Source organism: Somniosus microcephalus, chromosome 2, assembly GCF_052327205.1.
Source record: "Somniosus microcephalus isolate GS21.2 chromosome 2, FLI_Smic_1.0, whole genome shotgun sequence".
Classification (NCBI taxonomy): Eukaryota; Metazoa; Chordata; class Chondrichthyes; order Squaliformes; family Somniosidae; genus Somniosus; species Somniosus microcephalus.
In genome coordinates this window covers 61,048,618-61,075,583 of record NC_140988.1, presented here as the reverse complement: position 1 = coordinate 61,075,583, position 26,966 = coordinate 61,048,618, and the positions used below count along the sequence as shown (strand labels likewise).

The 26,966-nt window shown below is 45.2% G+C and overlaps 1 protein-coding gene across 1 annotated transcript in view; it reads left to right on the top strand.

Moving 5' to 3' along the window:
• Positions 1–869: 869 nt before the first annotated feature.
• adad1 (adenosine deaminase domain containing 1 (testis-specific)) overlaps positions 870–26,966 on the top strand; it is a 165,064-nt gene continuing 138,967 nt past the window's right edge. The window contains exon 1 of the mRNA XM_086009729.1: positions 870–1,340. Coding sequence (XP_085865855.1) covers positions 1,031–1,340 — 310 coding nt within the window. The 5' untranslated portion in view covers positions 870–1,030. The remainder of the gene's footprint in view (positions 1,341–26,966) is intronic.

Sequence of the window (26,966 nt, the reverse complement as noted above, 5' to 3'; positions counted from 1 at the left end):
CATAATCTAAATTGTACTACATTAAGTGGGGTACAACAGAGGGACCTGTGGATGCATATTCACAAATCATTGAAGGTGGCAGGGCAAGTTGATAAGGCAGTTAAGAAAGCTGGGATACTTGACTTTGTAAATAGGGGCATTGAATACAAAAACAAAGAACTCCTGCTAAACCTTTATAAATCACTGGTTAGGCCTCAGCTGGAGTATTGTGTAGAATTCTGGGCACCACACTTTAGGAAAGATGTCAAGGCCCTGGAGAGGGTTACAGAGGAGGTTTAGCAGGATGATACCAAGAAACGGAGTTCAGATATGTGGAGAGATTGGAGAAGCTGGGATTATTCTCCTTGGAGCAGAGAAGGTTAAGGGGCGACCTAATAGAGGTATTCAAAATTATGAGGGGTTTTGATAGAGTAAGTAGGGAGAAACTATTTCCTCTGGCAAGTGGTTCGGCAACCACAGGTCATTGATTTAAACAATTGGCAAAATAACTTGATGGGAAATAAGAAATTTCTTCACACAGAGTTGTTAAAATCTGGAACACAGCTGCAAGGGTGGTGGAATCAGATTCCATAGTAACTTTCATAAGGTAACTGGACATGTATTTGAAGAGGACTAATTTGCAGGGTTATGGGGAAAAAGCTGGGGTTTGGGACTAAATTGGACAGCTCTTTCAAAGAGCCGGCACAGGCATGGGGGGCCGAATGGCCGCCTCCTGTGCTATAAGAGTCTATGATTCTAAGGAATGTAAGTCCCAGGTAAGGATGGAGAAGGAGCCATTTTCAAATTTTCCATTTCATTTGCTGTGAAAACTGCCTTATTTCTTAACCAGTGATCTCTAATCTCCTGGTACAAAAAGTTGCATTTGAACATCAAGGAACCCAGCTACTTAGCTGGTTTAACAACCTTCCTGACTCACTGGATAAACTTGCTGAGTCACTGGGGAAGTCCCCTTTTAATTTCTAATATTCACCAACATGTCAATCTGCCTTCTAGGGCTGAATATATTTAGCATGCCTAAATATTTGCTACGATGAATGATGGTGCAAACGTGCATAAATTTAGAAGGGTTGCACACTTTGATTTCCTTTTTTCTTACTTTGCAACAAGTACTGTTGGTATCCGTTCCTATTTACGCATGTCTGTGTTCTGTGGTTTTTGTTTCAGAATGTCCAGTGATAGTGCCTGGCATAAGGGTTCAGGAGAACCTAGTTTTGCTCAGATTTTGAAGAAGAACATACCTCCAAAGCCACCTCAGCAAACATTAAATGTAACTTTCACACCACAAGGTGGAGCTGCAGAAGCCTTAGACTCGGGCGTATCCAGAGTTATTCAAATTTCAGGTGTGATAAAGGAATTATTTCCTGTTTTCTGGGCATAAAAATGATTTCAGATAGTTCTGTGGTGTTGCCTTCATTTAATAGAGATATCTGTTCTTTGGTCAGTGTTTCCATTCACATGCTAATATCCTACCTGAACAGTTTACCGTTCCTGTATTAAGGAAATATAAAGGGTTAAATAGCAATTTTTTTTTAGAAACTAAGAAGGTTCTAGGCCCATGTAAAAGGATAGAAAGGTTTCATATTTCAACTCTGAAAAATACTTATTTTTAATATTTATTTCCAGTGTTTTGGTAATCAAGTTAATTTGCTTATTTTTGACTGGGCACAGCGAGGCTAATTGGAATATATGAATCATCTGAACCTGGGATCCCACACTTTATCACTCAGATATGTAAATTGAGCTATTGCAATTAAAAAAAAAAAAAAAATCATTCTCCGGATAAGGGCGTTGCTGGCAAGGCCAGGATTTATTTCCCATCCCTAGTTGCCCTTGAGAAGGTGGTGATGAACCTTTTTGAACTGCTGCCGTCCATGTGGTGAGGGTAGGGTGTTCCAGGATCTTGACCCAGCGACGATGAAGGAATGGCAAAAAATGTCCAAGTCGGGATGGTGTGTGACTTGGAAGGAAACTTGGAGGTTATGGTGTTCCCTTGCAACTGCTGCCATTGTCCTTCTAAGTGGTGGAGGTTGTGGGTTTGGGAGATGCTATCGAACAATGAAACCAAAGCTTTACCTCGCTCAGCAGAACATGACACTAAACAGCATGAAGGACTCCACGCCAGTGCTATTTAAAGGGATCATGCAGTACGTACAGGTTCGAGTTCTTTGTGTTTTTGGGTGAGTTGTAGAAAGTTTCAGTAATCTACAGGGATTGATCTGGCTGTTCTTGCAGTCCTATATACTGCTTTAATACTCTTATATACTGCCAAAGAAGTTGGCCACAAATATGGATGGCCTGGTAGGGCTACCTCTTGGGATAGAACATTACTGGGAGCATCAAGGGGGGCACAGCAGAGCAAGACAAGCTGCCAGAAGAGGGAGGAGAAGGAGTAGGGCACTCAGCACGAGGCCATATCTGCAAAGGGTCTTCAGGGACTACTTCTCCTACCTCAACTTGAGTAAGAAGTAGGGCATGAGGTGCCTTCGCTTCACCAAGGAGATTGTCCTTGAAATATGTCAGCTGCTGCAGCCTCAAAGCAGGGCAAAGACAGCACTGTGTGTGGCTGCCAAGGTGACTGTTGCTTTAAATTTCTATGCAACGGGCTCATTTCAGACTGCAACAAGAGATAGGTAACACCTCCCAGTTTGTAGTGCATTGCTGTATCAGGGTGGTCACCAAGGTTCTCTGTGCCAAGAGAAATACCTACATCTCCTTCCCAATTGCCAGAGAGAACCAGAAGGAGTGAGCATGAGGTTTTGTACGCATGGCAGGCTTCCCCGTGGAGCACTCGCATTGCTTTGCGTGCTCCCCATCTCAACTCTGCGATCTTTAGAAAGGGATTCCACTCCCTCAGTATGCAGCTGGTTTTTTACCACAAGCAGTGCATGTCTTCTTCTTAGGCAGTCCCTCGGAACCGAGGATGACTTGCTTCCACACTAAAAATGAGTTCTCGGGTGACTGATGAGTCCAATGCGGGACCTACGGTCTCTGTCACAGGTCACAGGTGGGGTAGACGGTGGTTGAAGGGGCGGGTGGGTGGGGTGCTTGGTGTTCGGCGCCTTCCCAGATGCTTCTCCTCCACTTTGAGCGATCTTGGGCCAGGGATTCCCAGGTGTCGTTGGGGATGTTGCACTTTTTCAAGGAGGCTTTGAGGGTGTCCTTGAAGCGTTTCCTCTGCCCACCTGGGGCTCTCTTGCTGTGTCAGAGCTCCGAGTAGAGCACTTGCTTTGGGAGTCTCGTATCGGGCATGCGGACGATGTGGCCCGTCCATCGGAGCTGATCGAGCGTGTTTAGAGCTTCGATGCTGGGGATGTTGGCCTGAGCGAGAACACTGACGTTGGTGTGTCTATCCTGCCAATGGATTTGCAGGATCCTGCGGAGGCAGCGTTGGTGATACCTCTCCAGTGCTTTAAGGTGCCTGCTGTACATGGTCCATGTCTTTGAAGCATACAGGATGGCGGTTATCACTACTGCTCTGTAGACCATGAGCTTGGTGCTGGGTTTGAGGTCCTGGTCTTCAAACACTCTCTTCCTCAGGCGACCGAAGGCTGCACTGAAGGCGGTGTTGGACTTGGTCATCGACATCTGCCCTTGTTGACAGTAGGCTCCCGAGGTATGGAAAGTGGTCCACATTGTCCAAGGCCTAGTCATGGATTTTGATAATCGGGGAGCAGTACTGTGTGGCAGGGCAGGTTGGTAGAGGACCTTTGTCTTACAGATGTTTAGTGTAAGGCCCATGCTCTCGTACGCTTCGGTGAAGATGTTGACGATGGTTTGGAATTCGGCATCAGAGTGTGCATGGACGCAAGCGTCGTCTGTATACTGTAATTCGATGACAGAGGATGGGACGACCTTGGATCTGGGCTGGAGGCGACAGAGGTTGAACAGTTTCCCGTTTGTTCTGTAGATTAGCTCCACTCCAGCTGGGAGCTTACTGAGGGTGAGATGGAGCATTGCAGCCATAAAGATCAAGAAGAGCGTTGGTGCGATGACACGGCCTTGCTTGACCCCGGTCCGTACGTGAATGGGGTCTCTGGTGGATCCGTTGGTTAGGATCGCGGCTTGGATGTCGTCGTGACGCAGGCGGAGGATGGTGACAAACTTTTGAGGGCAGCCGAATTTGAGGAGGACACTCCATAATCCCTCACGGTTGACGGTGTCGAAGGCCTTTGTGAGGTCAAAGAAGGCCATGTACAGCGGTTGGTGCTGTTCCCTGCATTTCTCTTGTCGTTGACGTGCAGTGAAGGATCATGTCCATTGTGCCCCTTAGTGGACGGAATCCGCATTGCGACTCTGGGAGGAGCTCTTCAGCCACTGGGAGAAGGCAATTGAGGAGGATTCTTGTGATGACTTTCCTTTTGGCAGACAGCAGGGAGACTTCTTTGTAATTACCGCAATTGGACTTGTCACCGTGCATGTAGGTCTGTGCCCGCTATCCTGGCAGCAGTCACAACTATATCATTCTGCAGAAGTCCTCTGTGCCCCCTGTATTCCAACTAGCCCTCCAAGTTATAGGCTGGCTATTGGGCGATGAGGGTTATCCCCTCTTGACATGTCACATGACTTGGTCAGAAACACGTGCACACATGCAAAGCAGGAGTACAATGAGGGCCATGCTGCCACAAGGAACATAAAGCACACAATCTGCATTCTCAAACAACGTTCCGCTGCTATGCCCGTTTTGGAGGAGCCCTGCAGTACAGTGCTGAGCAGGTATCTAGATTTGTGGTCATCTGTTACATGCTGCATAATCATGCCATTTTGAGGGAGCAGCCCTTACCACTACTTGCCAGATGACAATGAGGAGAAGCAGGAAGAGAGACGGCAACCTCGGAAGCCCCTTACTGCCAGAGCTCTAAGAGACCAGCTCATTTGAGGAGCGCTTCCACTGATCTCAAATACACCTTCCCATTCACCACCAGCCACTCTCCTCACCTTTCCTATTTCAATTATCATCACACGACCTCTTTTTGTCAACATTTATTGTTATCTCCTTCATTTGACTGCAGAAATAAAAACCAACACCAAATACACAATTCAATCATAATTTAGCAAAATAGTAATTAGATCAATCTAATAACAAACGAATCACCCTTGTGCATGCCCCGAGTGCCTGTTTTTCGAGTTCCTTTCCCGATCCTGGTGTTCCAATGTGGTGCTTCCCCACTGGCTGGAGCTTGTGAGGCGGGGGGGGGGGGGAAGGCTGCTTCAATTGAGGAGTCTGCAGATGGCTTTTGAGGATGAACTCGAGCAGCTCTGGGTCTAGAGGGCCTGGCTGAAGACTGCACCATCACGGCCTGGGCTGCAGCAGTCTAAACCATCTGGCTGGTAACAGCAAGGGCACTGGTTCAGTGGCAGGGGTGGGAGAAGGAATGTTGTCATCCTGAGATAGAACAGTAGGTTCCTCTTCCATGGTGCCACTGTCACTCTCCTGGAACGACACTTCAAAAATCCTGGTGATCTGTTTGAGAATAAATTGTTGTGACACCCTAGAAGCCCCTTTCAACAGTAGCACCCAGAACCATGATGGGATCTGTCTGAGCTTCCATCGCAATAGTTTGTGCTGTGATAGAAGCTGTCAGATTGGTCATCGGACGCTTCATCATGGTGGGTTCTACAGCTGTGCTGATCAATGTGACCACCCATCCCACATTGAAAAGGATGGGCTCCAAGCTCAGTGCAAGTCACGTGCCAAATTGGAGGTGGACTCTTCCATGCTCCTTGAAATTGTGCATAAGCTTTCCGTGGGCTTCTCATCTGTATGCCCATCAGTCGTCTTCTGTAGCCTGGCCCATCAAAGTTATCACCTGAGTCTTCAGCTGCAGAACTAGTGTGTGACCCGGTGAACTGGTACCTGTTGTCCTTTCCCCCCGCCCTGCCTCCTGCACATTTGTGCCCGGTGACTCATCATGTGCAGATCCTTCTATCCTAGCCTCCAAAGTATGCAGATATCAGTCTGAGTTGGTGGCTGCGAGAGTGAAATCAAGTGACGGTGCATCTTCTTCATCACACTCTTCCTCCACTTGTTGACGAGCTTGCACTTCTGGGAGATTAAACATGAAAAAGGGTTAAGGGTTAGGTTATGGTGAGGGAAGAGGAGAGAGAAAGAAGTGCATCCTGACACCATCTGCAGCTTCTCATGCAAAGTGTGGTGTGGGGTGAAGCGCGAAGAAAGGAGGATTAGGTATTCAGAAACCCTGACATCGACCCCACCAGTGGCCACCGCCTCTGCAATGCCCCTTCCCATAATGCCCAGGACTGTCTCCTCCATGGGGATTAGAACATGAAGGCGCGCAGTTCCTCCAACAGTTGCAATCTGCTGCCTCCTGTTATGCGCAACCTTCTCCTGCAAGAAAGAGGGAAGTGTGTTAGTGAGTGTCCTGCAATATGTCTGTGTGCGAGCTGAGAGTTGTGAATGTGAGGCTTGCAATAGTGCTGTGTGTATGAGGATCACGTTAAGCATATGAATTGAAGTGTTCAGTGCTGATTGAGATTGTAGGTAGGAGGGGATGGGTGGTATGAATTGAGCATGTGATGAGGCTAGTGGCGCAACTGTTATGAAATGCTGGATCAATTCTTGCTGGAACATGCACCGTTAGACTTTTTCCTGCACCTTAGCTCAAGAATATTATGCGCCGTAACTTAAAGCAGCGACAGCGGCGAGAGGATAAAGAGCGGACCTGAATTAAAGCAGCGGCGAGAGGATAAAGAGCGGCCTGAGAGCGGAGCTGAATTAAAGCAGCGGTGAGAGGATAAAGAGCGGCCCGAGAGCGGAGCTGAATTAAAGCAGCAGCGAGGCTCCGATTCAAAAACATCATCAAAGAATGACGTCACAGGAGAGCAGGTAGGTGATTGGTTGGTGAGTATTACAGCTCTTTTTTGCTAGTTAGGGAAGGGGGTTAAATTAAGAGCTGAGAAACGAACTTGCTAGTACTTATTAAATTAATAACTTTTAAACTAAATAAAATAATCAAACAATAAACCTAAAATATCGATTGAATAAAATCTTTAACTAATTAATTAATAAATAAAACAAGGTTAGAGATGGTAGGGCAGGTGGTGTGTTGTAACTGCAGCATGTGGGAGTTTGTGGAGACCAACGAGATCCCGAGCAACCACATCTGCAGTAAGTGTCTGCAACTCTAGGAACTTCGTCTCAGAATTGTTGAGCTGGAGTACGAGCTGCAGACATTGCGATGCAACAAGGAGGGGGGAGAGTTACCTGGACACTTTGTTCCAGGAGGCAGTCACACCCTTTAGGTTAAGCAGTACTTTAGAGTTCGTCAGTGGTCAGGGACAGGAGGGTGTGACTGCGATTCAGGAAGGTATGGGGACCCAGGATGTAGTGATGGAGGAGCCTCAGCCCTGGACATTGTCCAACAGATATGAGGTACTTTCTACCTGTATGGATGAGGAAAGGGACTGCAGGGAGGATGGGCAAACTGACCACGGCACTGTGGTACAGGGGGCCATCCACGTGGGGGGAGAAGGAAGGAATGTGGTAGTAGTAGGGGCAGTATAGTCGGGGATAGATAACTGTTCTCTGCAGCCGTGACCGAGAGACCCGAAGGCTGTGTTGCCTGCCTGGTGCCAGGGTTAAGGATATCTCCTCGCGGCTGGAGAAGAACTTGGAGTGAGAGGGGGAGGATCCAATTGTTGTGGTCCATGTAGAAACCAGCGACATAGGTAGAACTAAGAATGAGGCTCTTGCTGAGGGAGTTTGAGGAGCTAGGGTCTAAATTAATAAGCAGAACCACAAGGGTAATAATCTCTGGATTACTATCTGAGCCACGTGCAAATTGGCATAGTGTCAAGCAGATCAGAGAGTTAAATGCGTGACTTAGAGTGGTGTGGGAAAAAAGTGTTTTAATTCATGGGGCACTGGCACCAGTACTGGGGAAAGAGGGAACTGTTCCGTTGGGATGGGCTCCACTTAAAGCGGGCAAATCGAATAACTAGGTCTGTAGATAGGGCTTTAAACTAAAAAAAAAGGGGGGGAAGAAGGGAAATTTAGAAATCTAAAGAGTGTGACAGGAATGGACAGAGTTCAATGGTAGCAGTGCAGTAGAGAATAAGGTCAAAGCAGGGAATAATGGTAAAAAATTTAAATTAAGGACTCTATCTGAATGCATGAAGCATTTGTAACAAGATAGACGAACTAGTGGCACAAATAGAGATAAATGGGTTTGATCTAATAGCCATTACAGATACATGGTTGCAAGGTGGCCAAGGTTGGGAACTAAATGTTCCAGGGTACTTGACGTTTTGAAAAGACAGGCAGACTGGAAAAGGAGGGGGAGTAGCTCTGATAATAAAGGATAACATAAGGACAGTAGTGAGAAAGGATCTCGGCTCAGAAGATTAGGAACTAGAATCAGTATGGGTGGAGATAAGGAATAACAAGGGGCAGAAAACACTGGTAGCAGTATATAGGCCCCCTAACAGTAGCTATACCGTTGGACAGAATATTAATCAAGAAATAGTAGAAGCTTGCAACAAAGGTAATGCAATAATCTTGGGGGACTTTAATCTTCATATAGACTGCACAAATCTAATTGGCAAAGGTAGTCTGGAGGACGTGTTCATGGAATGCATTCAGGACAGTTTCCAAGAACAATATGTCATGGAACCAACCAGGGAACAGGCTATTTTAGATCTTGTGTAATGAGACAGGGTTAATTAGCAATCTCATAGTAAAGAATTCTCTGGGGCAGAGTGATTATAATATGATAGAATTTCACGTTAATTTTGAGAGTGACTTGCCTAAGTCCGAAACTAGAGTCTTAAACTTAAATGAAGCCAATTACATAGGTATGAGGGGCGAGTTGGGTAAGGTAGATTGGAAAAATAGATTAAATTAAAAGGTATGGCGGTAGAGAAGCAGTGGCTAGCATTTAAAGAAATATTTCATAATTCTCAAATACATTGCATTGAGAAACAAAAACTCCATGAGAAAAATGATCCAACCGTGGCTAACTAAAGAAGTTAAGGATAGCATTAGATTGAAAGAAGAAGCTTATAATGTTGCAAAGAATAATAGTAAGCCTGAGGATTGGGAGAGTTTCAGAAACCCTCAAAGGTTGACCAAAAAATTGATAAAATGGGAAAAAATAGAATGAGAGAAAACTAGCAAGAAATATAAAAGCAGATTGTAAGAGTTTCTACAAGTATGTAAAAAGGAAAAGAGTAGCAAAAGTAAACGTTAGTCCCTTAGAGGCTGAGACAGGAGAAACTATTATGGGGAATAAGGAAATGGCAGAAACGTTAAATATTTTGTATCTGTCGTCACAGTAGAAGACACAAAAAGCATACCAAAAATGGTGGGGGAAACAAGGGTCTAATGAGGGTGAGGAACGTAATGTAATTAATATAAGTAGAGAAAACGTACTAGAGAAACTAATGGGACTAAAAGCCGACAAATCTCCTGGACCTGATGACCTACATCTTCGGGTTCTAAAAGAAGTGGCGGACGAGATAGTGGATGCATTGGTTTTGATCTTCCAAAATTCCCTAGATTCTAGAAAGGTCCCAGCGGATTGGAAGGTCGGAAATGTAACACTGTTATTCAAGAAAGGAGGGAAATAAAAAAACAGTGAACTACAGGCCAGTTAGCCTGACATCAGTCGTCAGGAAAATGCTGGAATCCGTTGTTAAGGAAGTGGTATCAAGTCACTTAGAAAATCATAAAATGATTAGGCAGAATCAATGTGGTTTTATGAAAGGGAAATCGTGTTTGACAAATTTATTAGAGTTTTTGAGGATGTAACTAGCAGGGTAGATAAAGGGGAACCAGTGGATGTAGTATATTTGGATTTCCAAAAGGCTTTCGATAAGGTGACACATAAAAGGTTATTACAAGAGATTAGGGCTCATGGAGATGGGGGTAGAGGATTGGTTAACAGGCAGAAAACAGAGAGTAGGGATAAACGGATCTTTTTCAGGTTGGCAGGCTGTAACTAGTGGGGTGCTGCAAGGATCAGTGTTGGAGCCTCAGCTATTGACAATCTATTAATGACCTAGATGAAGGGACCGAGTGTAATGTATCCAAGTTTGCTGATGATACAAAGCTAGGTGGGGCAATAAGGTGTGAGGAGAACACAGAGTCTGCAAAGGGATATATCGACTGAGTGTGCAGTAAGGTGGCAGATGGAGTATAATGTAGGGAAATGTGAGGTTATTCAGCAGATGGAGTATAATGTAGGGAAATGTGAGGTTATTCAGTTTAGTAGAAAGAATAGAAAAGCAATCTTTTTTAAATGGTGAGAAACTTTCAAATGTTGGTGTTCAGAAAGATTTGGGTGTCCTTGTGCAAGAAATGCAGAAAGCTAGCATGCAGGTACAGCAAGCAATAAGGAAGGCAAATGGCATGTTGACCTTTATTGCAAAGGGGTTGGAGTATAAGAGTAAGGAAGTCTTGCTACAATTGTACAGGGCCTTGGTGAGACCACACCTGGAGTACTGTGCACAGTTTTGGTCTCCTTATCTAAAGAAGGATATACTTGCCTTGGAGGCAGTGCAACGAATGTTCACTAGATTGATTCCTGGGATGAGAGGGCTGTCCTATGATGAGAAATTGTGTAGAATGGGCCGATACTCTGGAGTTTAGAAGAATGAGAGGTGATCTCATTGAAACATACAAGATTCTGAAGGGGATTGACAGGGTAGATGCTGAGAGGTTGTTTCCCCTGGCTGGAGTGTCTAGAACTAGGGGGCATAGTCTCAGGATAAGGGGTAGGCCATTTAAGACTGAGATGAGGAATTTCTTCACTCAGGGTTGTGAATCTTTGGAATTCTCTACCCCAGAGGGCTGTGAATGCTGAGTCTTTGAGTATATTCAAGGCTGAGATAGATAGATTTTTGGACTCTAGGGGAATCAAGGGATATGGAGATCAGGCGGGAAAGTGGAGTTGAGGTCGATGATCAGCCATGATCTTATTGAATGGCGGCGCAGGCTCGAGGAGCCATATGGCCTACTCCTGCTCTTATTTCTTATGTTCTTAACTTGCTGGAAGTGCAAGCTGATAACGATGTGGCATCTGGGACCTTAGTGAACATTGGGACCAACAGTCTATCATCTTAACCAATGAGATCTAAGGATTAAGAAAGAAACAGGCACGATGGAGAAGGAGGGTGATTAAAATTTTTGCCGCACTGCATTGAGGTTCTTGGAGCCGTACTCCTTCCATTCACCTCCTCCGCAATATCCTCCCAGTGTCTCTTTATCATATGTCGTGAGGGCTTCCTGCCCCGCTCTGGATAGAGAATATCTTCCTCTCTTCACCTGCACCTAGGCCTCCAGTGCAGCATCAGGGCACCTTGGTGCACGTTCCCTCCCAGCTTCAGACATTTCAGTAGACAAACAACGATTTCCAACTCTTCCAGCAGGCACAATGCACCTCCCCTTTAAGAGGTGCAGGCTGTTTTTAAGTAGCGCTAGCCACTCCTAGTATCGGGGGCCCTTCCTGATGCAAGCAACCAATGAACGGCATGGATTTCTACTGAGCAAACTACAATGTGTAGGGTGTTCTGTTCAACCCATGGGCAATGCTGTATTACCAGATTTTCACATATAAGGACATAGTTTAACTCATAGGGAATTAGCGCTCCCTTACAGAAGTGACCTTTGGTGTTGAGTATGAAATAAATATTTGGTGATGGCCTCAAAATCACACAAGCCAATACCGTAGGACAGGAGCAAGGTTGAAAAATGTTAGAGAAAACTATGTAAAGCTGTAAGCAATGAATAGCTGTTGCTGAGTTTGGATTTTAAAACTTGAGGATGGTAAGACGAAAGAAGGACAGAGAGCTAAGGAATTCCACAATTTCAAGGCCTGGAGAAACTGCACTGAGTCTTTCTTTATTCCCCCCCCACCCCATACTGCAGATGTAGGGAGGAGAAAGAGTATAGTATGATGTATTTGACGTTTAGTCCTTTTAAACAGTTTACTGCTGCTTGCTATCTTTTTTACACTTTTTTTCCCTCATTCCAAAATTCTATAGATTCTGGAACAGTACCCATGGATTGGAGGGTAGCTAATGTTACCCCACTATTCAAAAAAGGTGGTAGAGAGAAAACAGGGAATTATAGACCGGTAAGCCTGACATCGGTAGTGGGGGAAAAAGCTAGAGTCCATTATAAAAGATGTAATAGTAGAGCACTTGGACAACAGTGACAGGATCGGACAAAGTCAACATGGATTTACAAAAGGTTAGTTTAAAAGGAACGAGGGAAAAGTTTAGCAAAGCACTGACCGTGGTAGAACTGATGAGACAAAAAAAAGTTGCACTGAAGGGAGTGAATGACTAGTTGGAGATTAGAGTTGGGATGGAGATCACCTGTCTGGTGACCAACCTTTTCTTGTAACCTGTCGAGAAGTGTAAGAAAAGTCTTAGTACTTCTGCAGATATATTTCCAATAATCAAGTTTTACATGGACTTGGGATTTATAGGAAGTTAAGACATAGCGAGAGAAAAATAAATGTTCGGTACAAAAGGAGTACAGGAAACTTTTTTTTATCCGGCACGGACGGGACCGACGTGGTGCTGGTTCATCAAAAATTCCGGATAACCGAAAGCTATAGTAAAAGATACGGAGCTGAGAGCTCCGTATAAAGCAACAAACCCTGTTGCTTAACAGCTTCAGAACAATGGCCACAAGTTGCAAGCGTCTCTGTAGCTTAGCAACAGTTGCAGCCACACCCTTGCACAGCAACAAATGGAGGAAGGCAAGTAATAAAAGTTACCTGAACCTACTCCTGAATTTTGCCGGTTAACCGAGATTTCCGGTTATTTAGGTGCCGGTAAATCGAAAGTTTCCTGTAATTGAACTCCTTGGAGGCAGCTTTATCAATAGAACAGATGTGGGTATTCCATTTGGGGGTCAGAGGAGACAGTGAGGCCAAGCATGTCGATACGTGAAGAAAGGGTAACAGAGCAAGAGACCTGAAGAATTAAAAGAAACAAAATTTCCATTGTCAAGTTGAAGGGCATGGAAATTCAAAATGCAACTTCTGCCCTTGAAAGGACTGGAGATTGTAAATACCGAGGGCAGGCATTGAAACTGAAGAATGTTGATGAATATTGAAGAGAATTGTCAACATAAGAGTGCATAGGGTTGGATGATAAGTGAAGAAAGAGGCCAGAGCCATGGGGAACCCATAAGTTAATGTAAAAAGAGTTAGCGGGTGAGCCATCAGCTATATCACAATTGATGAGGTACAGTTCCACAGTTGCTGACACCAGTCCATCATCTCGTCCAAGTGGCTGTTCTTCAGGTGTGGGAATCAACAATGAGTTGATGGGCTATTTCACAATACAGGCCATCATATTCCTGTAAGCTAACCTCCCACTGTCCATACACATTCAGCAGAAGTAACAGGATTGTTGAGTAATGATTAGAACCAGCAACCCCAGCTTTTTTTTTCTGTTTTCCCCTCCTTAACCTCGGTGTACATTCAGACCAGTCAAGAACCTTCATTTGACCTGGCAGGATTAAGCCAACCCAACACAGATCAGGGATAGAAACTTAGACCTTCCATGTAAGTGATTTATCATGTGGTGTATTTGCCAACTGAACAATTAGAGAAGATACCGTTGATTCTAAGCCATCTAGTTTGCATTGTTTGTAAATAATACGAAAATAGCTAAGTTGCATTGGCCCGGATTTTCTGTGGCCTATGGTGGCCATAAATGCCTCGCAAGATCCGAGTTTATGCATGGGCTGCGCATGTGCGAAAACCAAGAACTTGCGATCTGTCCTCCGCATCCCCGCGAATGCCCATGAAACTTTTACGCCTGGTAAAAGCAAAGCATAAGGCCTTTTACCAGCGTACGGGTGAAAATAAATATTAAAATAACATTTTTAACATTTTAACATTCAAAAACCTGTAAAATAAGTTATTTTTGGCCCCTTAAAAAAAAAAAAAAAAAAATTCAAAAAATTACATTTTTATCTTCATGTTTAATGAAATTGTATTTTAATTAATTTCAAACGTAATAATTTTTTTATTTGAAAGTTGTGTACGTGTTTTTAGTGTGATTTCTATTAAGCTTATGGGGATTCCGTACGTAAATGGAATCCCCATAAGCATAATGGGAATCCCCTTTCTGATTGGTTGGGCCAGCCCACGTGATCCTAGGGGCGCTTGCGAACTGCATGCGCCCCTGGGATATGTGGGCCTCTGCACAGGCCTATGCGTAGAGGCCCAGGAGTGCGAGTCTCCGTGGATCTAGAACCATCAGGTAGGTTCATAGATTTATTGCGGTTCAGAGGCATCTGCCTCGGGAAGCCTCCGACCACAAATTCAGGCCCATTGTGATTTTTTTTTGAGCACCAATGTTCAGTGCGGTGGGAATCTCTGGCATTTCCTTTCTTAGCTGTGTTACTATGGAGAATTGATATTTAAAATTAAAAAGGGATAGGACAGAATAGATAGAAACAGACTGTTTCCAGTGGTTCAATTCTGGACACCACACTTTAGGATGGATGTCAAGGCTTTGGCGAGGATGCAGAAGAGGTTTATTAGAATGGTACCAGATGAGGGACTTCAGTTATGTGGAGAGACTACAGAAACTAGGGTTGCCCTCCTTAGAGCAGAGAAGGTTAAGAGGAGATTTGATTGATCAATTGGCAAATACACCACATGAAAAATCACTTGCATAGAAGGTCTAAGTTTTTATACTCCAGCTGAGGTCTAACCAATGTTTTATAAAGGTTTAGCGTAATGTCCTTGCTGTTGTACTCTATTCCACTATTAATAAAGCCAAGGATCCCATATGCTTTTTTAACAGTCTTTCCACCTTCAAAGATTTGTGTAAATACACCCCAGGTCTCTCTGTTTCTGCACCCCCTTTAAAATACAACAGGATTTGCATTTATATAGCGTCTTTAAGGTAATAAAAAGTCTCTCTCAGCAAAAATTGACACCAAGCCAAAGGAGATATTAGGACGGGAAGAGAACAGAAAAACATTTTTTAGAGGTTGAGTCTCTGAAATGCACTGCCGGATTTACTGATTAAAGCAATGGCCATGTTCACATTTAAGAATATAGGTAAGATAAGTGGTTGAAGGAAAGGGGAATAAAGTGATATGGGACTAGAGCGAGGACATGGGATTAAGATTGCTGTTTATGTGGGGAATAAACATCAGCACAGACTGCTTCCGTGTTGTAATTTCTATGCAATTCTATGAGCAGAGGCATTACTAAATTGATAGGAATGGAAAATTACAGGTATGCGCATTGGTAGCCCAGAAGTAATGATTCGAGTGGGAGATGCAAGATTAGGGCAACATAACTTCAAAATATACTTTCTACTTTTTTTGAGGATATCTGACCGCACCCTTTTGCTCTCACTTCACATGCCCGAGCTGCACAGCCCTGCACCTCTGTGGGCAAGCAGAAAGATGATCGAGACATTCTCAAACTGCTGCCAATGTTAGTCTTGGCCTTTTGTTAGGAAATGCTTGTGTACATTCTGGTTGCGACATCCCGTACATTTCCCCCTTTGGGTAGGAATAGTCGGCATCACTAACGGATAGAAATAGCTCGTTGGTGCTTTCCCACAACAGTGCATCGCTTATTACTCACACTTATATTTTAGCAAAGTGAAGAACATATGGCATTAGGTGAGGGTTCCATATTTGACATCAGCAGAGCTTCCAACTGAGCTGAAATAGTTGATCGAGTTTAGTTAGAAGAAAAGCTTTTTTGCACCTTATACCCATACTGGAGGGCGTGCTTTATATTAAAAATAGCTCCCCAATAGAGTCACCGCCTCCTTTAGTTAAAAAAAAGTTAAAATTCTTGAAAGAACTCTCCAGATATTTCAGTTGGCAAACACATTTCTTTTATTCGTTCCTGTGATGTGGGCGTCGCTGGCAAGGCCAGCATTTATTGCCCATTCCTAATCACCTTGAGCCGTTGCAATCCGTGTGGTGAAGGTATTCCCATAGTGCTGTCAGGGAGGAAGTTCCAGGATTTTGACCCAGTGACGATGAAGGAACGGCAATATATTTCCAAGTCAGGATGGTGTGAGACTTGGAGGGGAACTTGGAGGTGGTGGTGTTCCCATGTGTCTGCTACACTCATCCAGGCAAGTGCAGAGTATTCCATCCACTCCTGACTTTGTGCCTTATAGATGGTGGAATGGCTTTGAGGAGTCAGAAGATGAGACACTTGCCGCAGAATACCCAGCCTCTGACCTGCTCTAGTAGCCACAGTATTTGTGGCTGGTCCAGTTAAGTTTCTGGTCAAAGGTGACCCACCAAGATGTTGATGTTGGGGGATTCAGCGATGGTAATGCCGTTGAATGTCGAGCCACAGCCATCTTCTCTTGCGGTAGGTATGACTCCTGCCAGTGGAGAGTCTTTCCCCTGATTCCCATTGACTTCAATTGTACTAGGGCTCCTTGATGCCACACTCTGTCAAATGCTGCCTTGATGTCAAGGGCAGTCACTCACCTGGAATTCAGCTCTTTTATCCATGTTTGGATCAAGGACGTAATGAGGTCTGGAGCCGAGTGGTCCTGGCGGAACCCAAACTGAGCATCGGTGAGCAGGTTATTGGTGAATAAATGCTGCTCGATAGCACTGTCGGCAACACTTTCCATCACTTTGCTGATGATTGAGTAGACTGATGGACGGTAATTGGCTGGATTGGATTTGTCCTGTTTTTTGTGGAGAGGACGTACCTGGGCAGTTTTCCATATTGTCGGGTAGATGCCAGTGTTGTAGCTGTACTAGAACAGCTTGGCTAGAGGCACGCCTAGTTCTGGAGCACAAGTCTTCAGCATGACAGCCAGGATATTGTCGGGGCTCATAGCCTTTGCTGTATCATTGAGGATGGGGATATACATGGAGCCTCCTCCTCCTGTCAGTTCTTTAATGGTTCACCACCATTCGCGACTGGGTGTGGCAGGACTGGGGAGCCTTGATCTGATCGTTGGTTGTGGGATTGCTTAGCTCTGTGGTGGACTCCCTGAGCCACTCCCTCCCGACCATATACCACTGTTCCGCCACCTCTGGTGGGACTGTCCTGGTGGAACAGGACGTTCCCAGGGATGTTGATGGAGGAGCCTGGGACATTGGCTGATAGTCATACGCACAGTATCATACCTATGTCAGGCTGTTGCTTGACCAGTCTGTGGGACAGCTCTCCCAATTTTGGGACAAGTGTCCAGATGTTAGTGAGAAGGACTTTGCAGGGTCGACTGGGCTGGGTGTGCCATTGTTGTGTTTGAGGCAGGTGCTGACTGGTTCGTCCAGTTTTATTCTTATTATTGTTTCTTGTAGCGGTTTGATACAACTGAGTGGCTTGCTAGGCCATTTCAGGGGGCTGTTAAGAGTCACATTGCTGTGGGTCTGGAGTCACATACAGACCAGACCAGGTAAGGACGGCAGATAATGCGCTGTTAAAATAAGGCCTGACACTTACCCCCTCTGATCCCGCTGCCTTCCCGCTGTGTCCCGATCTTAACCTACTCTTTTGAGTTGCCGAGCCGGTCACTTGCAGGAAGGAAGCAGTGTCCTACTTTAAATATGCAGATCGGGTCTAATGATGTCAGCAGGACCTGATCTGCAATTTTAGTTGAAACACTGAGCGGCGCAGAAGTAACTTTACTTTAGGTTTCCTTGAGGGGCAGGAGTGCTCCTCCAGGCTTCAAAAGCAAGTCTTGAGCCTCCCTTGCCCCAGGCTTCCCCCCACTCTCCAGATTGTGGCCAGAGCATCTCCTCTTTCCCCCCAAACCCCAGTGACAATTGGGGACCGTCCCTATGGGTCTCTGGCTGCAGCCTCCTGCCGCCAAATTCCCACTCCCGGCCGGGTAGTAAATAGAGGTATTGAGTACAAAAGTAGAGAAGTTATGCTGAACCTTTATAAAGCGCTGGTTAGGTCTACATTCCAAGATGGTGCCCGAGACGGTCCGGTGCTAGCGCGCTCTCCCTGCTTTGGGCGGCCCGCTCTCACCGCTCGCTCCCACAACCGGAGCGAGGTGTTCGGCGAGTCAGGCGGAGGCAGCACAGCGCGGCAAGCAGCAGCAGCCACGTCGACCCGCTAGGGCACGGCCGGCCGCTCCTCAGCGGGAAGGGATTCCGACCGGGAGGAGGGGAGCTGAGCATGGCGGCCAGAGGCTGGACCGGAAGCGGGAGAAGCAGGCCTGGGCCGTCGGACCGTGGAGCCGGCGACGGTGAGGTGGAGGCCGCGGCGACCGGAGGATGTGTTCGGCGAGTCGGGCGGAGGAGCGCAGCGCATCGGGACGCAGCAGCAGACTCGACGACTCGCAGTCCGACTGGGAAGAGGGGAGCCGGGAATGGTGGCCAGAGGGTGAGCGGGAGAAGCAGGCCACCGCACGTGGAGCCGAGCCGGCAACAGTGGGGAGGACGGAGCGGCTGAGGGACATCGTGCTCCCACTGCCACTGGATGCCAAAGAACTGACTTTCTGAACATAGCGCTGTAAAAATAGCTGACGTGTCTCTGTGAGCTCCCACAGCTTTATTGTGGGAGTGATTGGGGAGTAAGCATTCCATTGTACTAGTTACATATGGCAAATAAAGAATCTTGAACTGGAGTATTGCGTCCAGTTTTGGTCACCACACTTTAGTAGGAAGGATGTGAAGGCCCTTGAGAGGGTGCAGAGGAGATTTACCAGATTGGTTCCGGAGATGGAGGATCTTAGCTACTAGGACAGGTTGGAGAAGCTGGATTTGTTTTCATTAGAGCAAAGGAGGCTGAGGGGTGATTTGATAGAGGTGTACAAGATTATGACGGGTTTGGATAGGCTAGACGGGGAAAGGCTGTTCTCACGAGTTGATGGTACAAGGACTAGGGGGGACACAGATTTAAGGTTTTGGGCAAGAGATACAGGGGGGATGTGAGGAAAAACTTTTTTACACAGTGAGTGGTGATGACCTGGAATTAGCTGCTGACGGAAGTGGTGGAAGCAGAGACACTCAATGTTTTCAAGGGGTGACTGGATAGGCACTTCAGGGAAATAAACTTGCAGGGCTACGGGATAGAGCAGGGGAATGGGACTGACTGGGTTGCTCAACAGAGAGCCGGCATGGAGTCGATGGGCCGAATGGCCTCCTTCTGTGCCTCTGACTCTAGTCTATCTGGCCGATTGTCAGGTGGGACTCTGGAAAGATTTATTTAATGAGGGCCTGTCATTAAGAGTGGCAACCTTGATGTCTCCGACCTTGCTGAGTGCGTCGCCCACTACTGGGCCCGCATGCAACCCTTCTGCAACCCCCCTGTAGAAATTGAGGCCATGATCTCTAACCTCAAACATGAAGGATAATGAGTTGGGTGAGTTTTAGAATATTAACCAATGCAGTCTTCCCCATCATATATTGGAGCCATCAGGGGACAGGGAAGCAGTCTTGAAGGAAGAAAGCAGCTCTCCTGTTATGATGCTGGAATAAGGAGTAATGTTACAGTAATAAATTGATTCATGAGTCAGAGTAACTTGACTAATCTACTGGAATTTTTTGAGGATGTAACTGGTAAAATAGATAAGGGAGAACCAGTGGATGTGGTGTATTTGGACTTTCAGAAGGCTTTCGATAAGGTCCCGCATAGGAGATTAGCTTGCAAAATTGAGGTACATGGGATTGGGGGCAAGGTATTGACTTGGATAGAGAACTGGTTGGCGGATAGAAAGCAGAGAGTTGGAATAAACGGGTCGTTTTCCGAGTGGCAGGCAATGACTAGTGGGGTACCGCAAGGATCGGTCCTAGGACCCCAGCTGTTCACAATATACATTAATGATTTGGACGAGGGAATTGGATGTAATATCTCCAAATTTGTAGACGACACAAAGCTGGGTGGGAGGGTATGCTGTGAGGAGGATGTCGTGAAACTCCAGTACGATTTGGACAGGTTGGGTGATTGGGCAGAAACATGGAAAATGCAGTATAATGTGGATAAATGTGAGGTTATCCACTTTGGTGGCAAAAACAGGAAGGCAGATTATTATTTGAATGGCAATAGATTGGGAGAAGGGGAAGTGCAAAGAGACCTGGGTGTTCTTGTGCACCAGTCGCTGAAGGTAAGCATGCAGGTGCAGCAGGCGGTTAGGAAGGAAAATGGTATGTTGGCCTTCGTAGCAAGAGGGTTCGAGTACAGGAACAAGGATGTCTTGCTGCAGTTGTACAGGGCCTTGGTGAGACCGCACCTTGAGTATTGTGTGCAGTTTTGGTCGCCTTATCTGAGGAAGGACGTGCTTGCCATGGAGGGAGTGCAGTGAAGATTCACCAGGCTGATAGCTGGGATGGCAGGAATGACGTATGAGGAGAGATTGTGTCGATTGGGCTTGTACTCACTGGAGTTTAGAAGAGTGAGAGGGGATCTCATCGAAACCTATAAAATTCTGTCAGGCCTGGACAGACTAGATGCAGGAAGGATGTTTCCGATGGCTGGGGAGTCCAGAACCAGGGGTCATAGTCTAAGGATAAGGGGTAAGCCATTTAGGACTGAAATGAGGAGGAATTTCTTCACCCAGAGAGTGGTGAACCTGCGGAATTCTCTGCCACAGAGTGCGGTGGAGGCCAGTTCATTAAATATATTCAAGAAGGAGTTGGATACATTTCTTAAGGCTAAAGGGATCAAGGGATATGGGGAGAAGGCAGGGACAGGGTACTGAATTTGGATGATCAGCCATGATCTCATTGAATGGCGGAGCAGGCTCGAAGGGCCGAATGGCCTACTCCTGCTCCTATCTTCTATGTTTCTATGTATTGTAGTATAACCCTGCACAGCTAAAATAAATCCTTAACTTTCAAGTCATTTAAAACATTTTACTGCTGCTTGCTATCTTCCTGTTTTACACTATTCTTTCTCTTCCCTCATTCACTCTCCCTGCATTGGAAAGATTTAGCCTCTGGCGAAAAGCAGGATCCAACAACAACATTTATATAGTGCCTTTAATGTAGCAAAATGTCCCAAGGTGCTTCACAGGAGCATTATCAAACACAATTTGACACCAAGCCACATAAGGAGATATTAGGACAGGTGAGGTAGGTTTTAAGGAGCGTATTAAAGGAAGAGAGAGGCAGAGAGATTTAGGGAGGGAATTCCAGAGTTTAGGGCCTCAGCAGCTGAAGGCAAGGCCACCATTGGTGGAGCAATGAAAATCTGGGATGCACAAGAGGCCAGAATTGGAGGAGTGCCGTGATCTCCAAGGGTTGTAGGACTGGAGGAGGTTACAGAGATAGGGAGGGGCGAGGCCATGGAAGGATTTGAAAGACTGGTGAATGGACAGACACATGGCAGATGCAATTTAATGCAGAGAAGTGTGAAGAGATACATTTTGGTTGGAAGAATGAGGAGAGGCAATATAAGCTAAATGGTACAATTTTAAAGGGGGTGCAGGAACAGAGAGACCTGGGGTGTATGTACACAAATCTTTGAAGGTGGCAGGGCAAGTTAAGAAGGCTGTTAAAAAGACATACGGGATCCTTGACTTTATAATAAAACAGGGGAACTGGAGCCAATCGTGCGTTGCGAGGAACCAGACATAGTAGGGATTACTGAGACTTGGCTACAGAAAAATCAGGACTGGGAATTAAACATTGCAGGGTTTAAAGATAGAGAGGGAAAAAGGGGAGGTGGAGTAGCTGTACTTCTTAGGAATAGCATAATGGCAATAAAAAAGTGAGGCAACTATCAGCAAGACAAATAGAAACCATGCGGATAGAGATAAAAGATAATAAAGGATCAATCACACTAATAGGGGTAGTCTACAAACCACCTAATAGTGGAAGGGAGGTAGAGGAAGAAATACGCAAACAAATTTGGGAAATGAGTAAAAAACATAGAATAATAATCATGGGGGGTTTCAACTATCCCGATATTAATTGGACAGAAGAGGTAGGTAAAGGGGATAAGGGAATTGAGTTCCTACAATGTGTACCGGAATCCTTTCTCACCCAATATGTAAAACACCCAACAAGGGAGGGATTCGCTATTGGATCTAGTAATGGGGAATGAACCAGAGCAGATAAGAGAAGTAAAAGTAGGGGAATATCTAGGCAATAGTGAGCATAATATAATACGCTTTAAAATAATAATTGAGAAGGACATAAGTATGACCAAGACCAGGATAATAGATTGGAGAAAAGCTGATTTTGATGGGCTGAGAATAGAACTTGGAAAAATAAAATGGACAACAATATTGGCAAACAATGACGTAGAACAGCAATAGAAAACATTTAAAACGGTGTTCAACAGAGTCTAGGAAAAATATATTCCGCTAAAAAACAAGAGCAAGCTAAACACTAATGAGACACCATGGCCTCGATTTTAACTGACCCGTGGAGTCGGGATTAGAGGCGTGCGGGGGCTAAAGTCCCGAATTCGGGGGTCCCGACACCATCCTGCCCCCAACCTGCCTCCATGTAAGTTTCAAAGGAGGTGGGTACCCGCCCTGCACTGGGACCCACCTACTCGAGGCGGGAAATGATTAGTGACAATTAAATGCCTGTTTACAGGTAGTTATCAGGCAGTTTTCAGCCTAATCCCTAGTTTAAACCTTGAAGTGTGGGATTCCCGACGGCTCCAAACCACACCAAGTTAGAGGAGTCGGGCCATCGGGTTGAAGGATTTGGAGGGGTCGAGACGTCGGTGTTCAGGTGAGTGATGGGTGCATGAGTGCAAAGGTGAGTGTTTGGTGTATCTAAAGTGTGTAAAGAAGTTTAAGTTACCTGTACTTACCTTTTAAGCCTTCCTTCCTCTAGGTTTTGGGAGTCCATCATCTAACCGGCACAGAAAGCAGAACGGCTGCAAACTGTCAAAAGTGATAGCCTGCAGCTTTCTGGGCCGGAGAGATTTCTAACTGAGTCTGTGTAGAAGGACTCAGGTTAGAAGTAAGACTGTCAGCGTTTGACAGCTTCAAACAGCTATGAAACACTGATATTTCATCTGTCAAAACGTCTTGATAGATGAAATTTCAGTCTGTGACATCACCTGTTGCCGGGTGGCCCTTAATTGGCCTGTTGAGCCCGCTGGGCTCAACAAGGTCAATCAAGTTAGAATCGCGAGGATTGGCCGCATCTCGATGGAGGCGGGACTACAACCCCGAAAGTTGTAGTCCCGCCTCCTTCCCGACTTCAGTGAAAATCACCCCCCATGGATGAATAAAGCCATAAGGGAAAAATTGAGAGTAAGGAAAGAGGCATACATTAGTTACTTGGGCAGCAGGGGAGAACATGATAAGGGAAAATACAAGAGATTAGGAAAGAAGTCAAAAAAATAATTAGGAAGGCAAAGAGGAACTATGAAATTAAATTACAGTATCAAGGAACATGAAACAAAATAGTAAAATATTTTACAGGCACATCAATTAAAAAAAGGAAGGTTGGGATGGGAATAGGGCCACTAAGGGATGTACAGAATAATACCACAGACAGTGATAGAGAGATGGCAGAATATTAAATATTTACTTTGCCTCAGGATTTACCATGGAGATAGAACAGGTGGATATGAAATTGGATCATAAGATTAGTAATGAAATACCTGCATTTAAAATACAAAGAGGAGATATATTAAATAAACTAATCAAACTCAAAGAGGAAAATACATCGCGCATTTTAAAAGAATCGAGGGAAGAGATAGCAGAGGCATTACTACACATATTTAATAATTAATCAGAAAAAGGTGTAGTGCCAGAGGGCTGGCAGATAGCCAACATAATAATACCTATATTTAAGAAGGGAGATAGAACATGTCCAGGGAACTATAGACCAGTAAGATTAACATCAGTAGTAGGAAAAATAATGGAATCCCTACTAAAGGAGAAAATAGAAGAACATCTAGAAGCCAAAAATATAATAATGAATAGTCATAGATACATAGAAGATAGGAGCAGGAGTAGGCCATTCGGCCCTTCATGCCTGCTCCGCCATTTAATGAGATCATGGCTGATCCTTTAATTCAGTATCCCGTCCCCGCCTTCTCTCCGTAACCCTTAACCCCTTTTGCCCGTAGAAATATATCTAATTCCCTCTTAAATATATTTAATGAGCTGGCGTACACTGCCCTCTGTGGCAATGAGTTCCACAGGTTCACCACTCTCTGAGTGAAGAAATTCCCCCTCATCTCTGTCCTAAATGGTTTAGCCCTTATCCTTAAATTATGTCCTCTAGTTCTGTTCTCACCCGCCAAGGGAAACATTCCTTCTGCATCCAGTCTGTCTAGACCTGTCAGAATTTTATACACTTCTATGAGGTCCCCTCTCAATCTTCTAAACTCCAGTGTGTACATCCCTAAACTACATAGTCTCTCCTCATAGGTCATTCCCGCCATTCCTGGTATCAGCCTGGTGAATCGCCGCTGCACCCCCTCCATGGCAAGAACATCCTTCCTCAGATGAGGCGACCAAAACTGTACACAGTACTCGAGGTGTGGTCTCACCAGTGCCCTGTACAGCTGCAGCAAGGTATCCCTGTTCCTGTATTCTAACCCTTTTGCTATGAAGGCCAGCATACCGTTTGCCTTCTTGACCGCCTGTTGCACCTGCATGCTCGCCTTCAGTGACTGGTGTACAAGAACACCCAGGTCTCTCTGTACTTCCCCCTCTCCCAATCTATTGCCATTTAAATAATAATTTGCCCTCCCGTTCCTGCACCCAAGGTGGATAACTTCGCACTTGTCCACATTATAGTGCATCTGCCATTTATCCGCCCAATCGCCCAGTCTGTCCAAATCGCTCTGGAGCTTCCTGGTCTCTTCCTCTGAGCCCACCCCACCTCCTAGTTTAGTGTCGTCTGCAAATTTGGAAATGCTGCATCCGACTCCCTGATCCAGGTCATTAATGTAAATTGTGAACAGCTGGGGGCCCAGGACAGATCCCTGTGGTACCCCACTTGTTACTGCCTGCCATTCAGAAAATGAGCCGTTTATTCCAACTCTCTGTTTTCTATCTGACAGCCAGTTCCCTATCCACGCCAAAACTTTCCCCTTTATCCCATGAGCCTCAATTTTCCATGCTAATCTTTTATGTGGGACCTTATCGAAGGCCTTTTGGAAGTCCAGGTACACCACATCTACTGGCTCTCCCCCATCTATTCTACCAGTTACTCCCTCAAAAAATTCCAATAGATTAGTCAAGCACGATTTACCCTTTGTAAATCCATGTTGACTCTGTCCTATCCTGTCCCCATTTGCTAAGTGCTCCGCTATTTCATCCTTAATGATGGACTCCAGCATTTTGCCCACAACTGATGTAAGGCTTACAGGTCTGTAATTACCTGCTTTTTCCCTACCCCCCTTTTTGAATAGTGGGGTAACGTTAGCTACCCTCCAATCCATCGGCACTGTTCCCGAGTCTAATGAATTCTGAAAAATCATCCTTAGTGCATCCGCTATCTCTAGGGCCACCTCCTTCAGTACCCTAGGATGCATGTTATCAGGCCCTGGGGATTTGTCCACCTTCAATCCCTTTAGCTTCCTTAACACCATATCCTTAGAGATATTGATTTGCGTCAGTTCCTCCTTTGCCAATGTCCCTATTTTTCCCGATATCCCAGGGAGGTTTTTTGTGTCTTCCTTCGTAAAGACTGACCCAAAGTATGCATTTAGTTGATCTGCCATTTCCTTATTTCCCATTATATATTCCCCCGTATCTGACTGCAATGGACCAACTTTGGTTTTCACCAGTCTTTTCCTTTTGATATACTTATAAAAGCTTTTGGAGTTAGTTTTTATATTTTCCGCCAGCTTGTTTTCGTAAGCTATTTTGCCCCTCTTGATTATGCCCTTTGCCCTCCTTTGCTCTATCTTAAACTGTTCCCAATCTTCCGCTCTGGCGCTTTTTTTGGCTATTTTATACGCCCTATCTTTGGATTTTATGCTGTCTCTAATTTCCCCTGTTATCCACGGTTGAGTCACCTTTTTAGATTTCCTTTTATGCCAGATTGGTATAAACAATTTTTGCAATTTTGTCATTCTATCTTTAAATGTTTGCCATTGTTTATCTACCTCCAGTCCTCCCAGGAACGTTGTCCAATCAGACCTACTCAGTTCCCGTCTCATGGCATCATAATTCCCCTTGTTTAAATTCAGGACCTTAGTCTCTGAGTCAATTTCTTCGCTCTCCATTTCGAGTGAGAAATCGATCATGTTATGATCGCTCTGACCCAAGGGTCCCCGTACAACAAGATTACTGATTAGTCCCTTCTCATTGCACAGTACCCAGTCCAATATAGCCTGTTCCCGAGTTGGTTCCTCGACATATTGATCCAGATAACCATCCCTCAAACACTCAAGGAATTCCTCCTCCTCATTATTTTTACTGATTAGGCTAGTCCAATCTATATGTAAGTTAAAGTCACCTATGATGACAGCTGTGCTCTTATTGCACGCTTCTCTAATTTCCCTCGTGATGCCCTCCCTAACCTCTATTTTACTATTTGGAGGCCTATATACCACTCCTATTAATGTTTTTCGCCCCTCGCTATTTCTTAGCTCCACCCATATAGATTCTGTATTAACTGAGTTAATATCCTTCCTTTCAATTGCATTTATCCCCTCTTTTACTAGCAATGCTACCCCTCCTCCCTTTCTTTTTTGTCGATCCTTCCTAAATACTGAATACCCCTGTATGTTAAGCTCCCAGCCCTGCTCACCCTGCAACCATGTTTCCGTAATCCCAATTAGGTCATAATTATTAACCTCTATTTCCACAGCTAATTCATCTACCTTGTTCCTGATGCTTCTCGCATTAAGGTATAAAACCCTCAGGCTTTTTTTATGCTCACATTTTTTATGAATTAGTTTGGCCCTTTGTTTTTTGTTCCTCACCCTTTTATCATTTATTTCTGTCTGCCTTTCACTTTCCTCTATTTCACTACATAGGTTTCTAGCCCCCTGCCATACTAGTTTAAATGCTCCCGAACTGCTTTATCAAAAATTACCCCGAGAACATCAGTTCCATCTCTGCACAGGTGTAGACCGTCCCTTTTGTATAGGTCACAC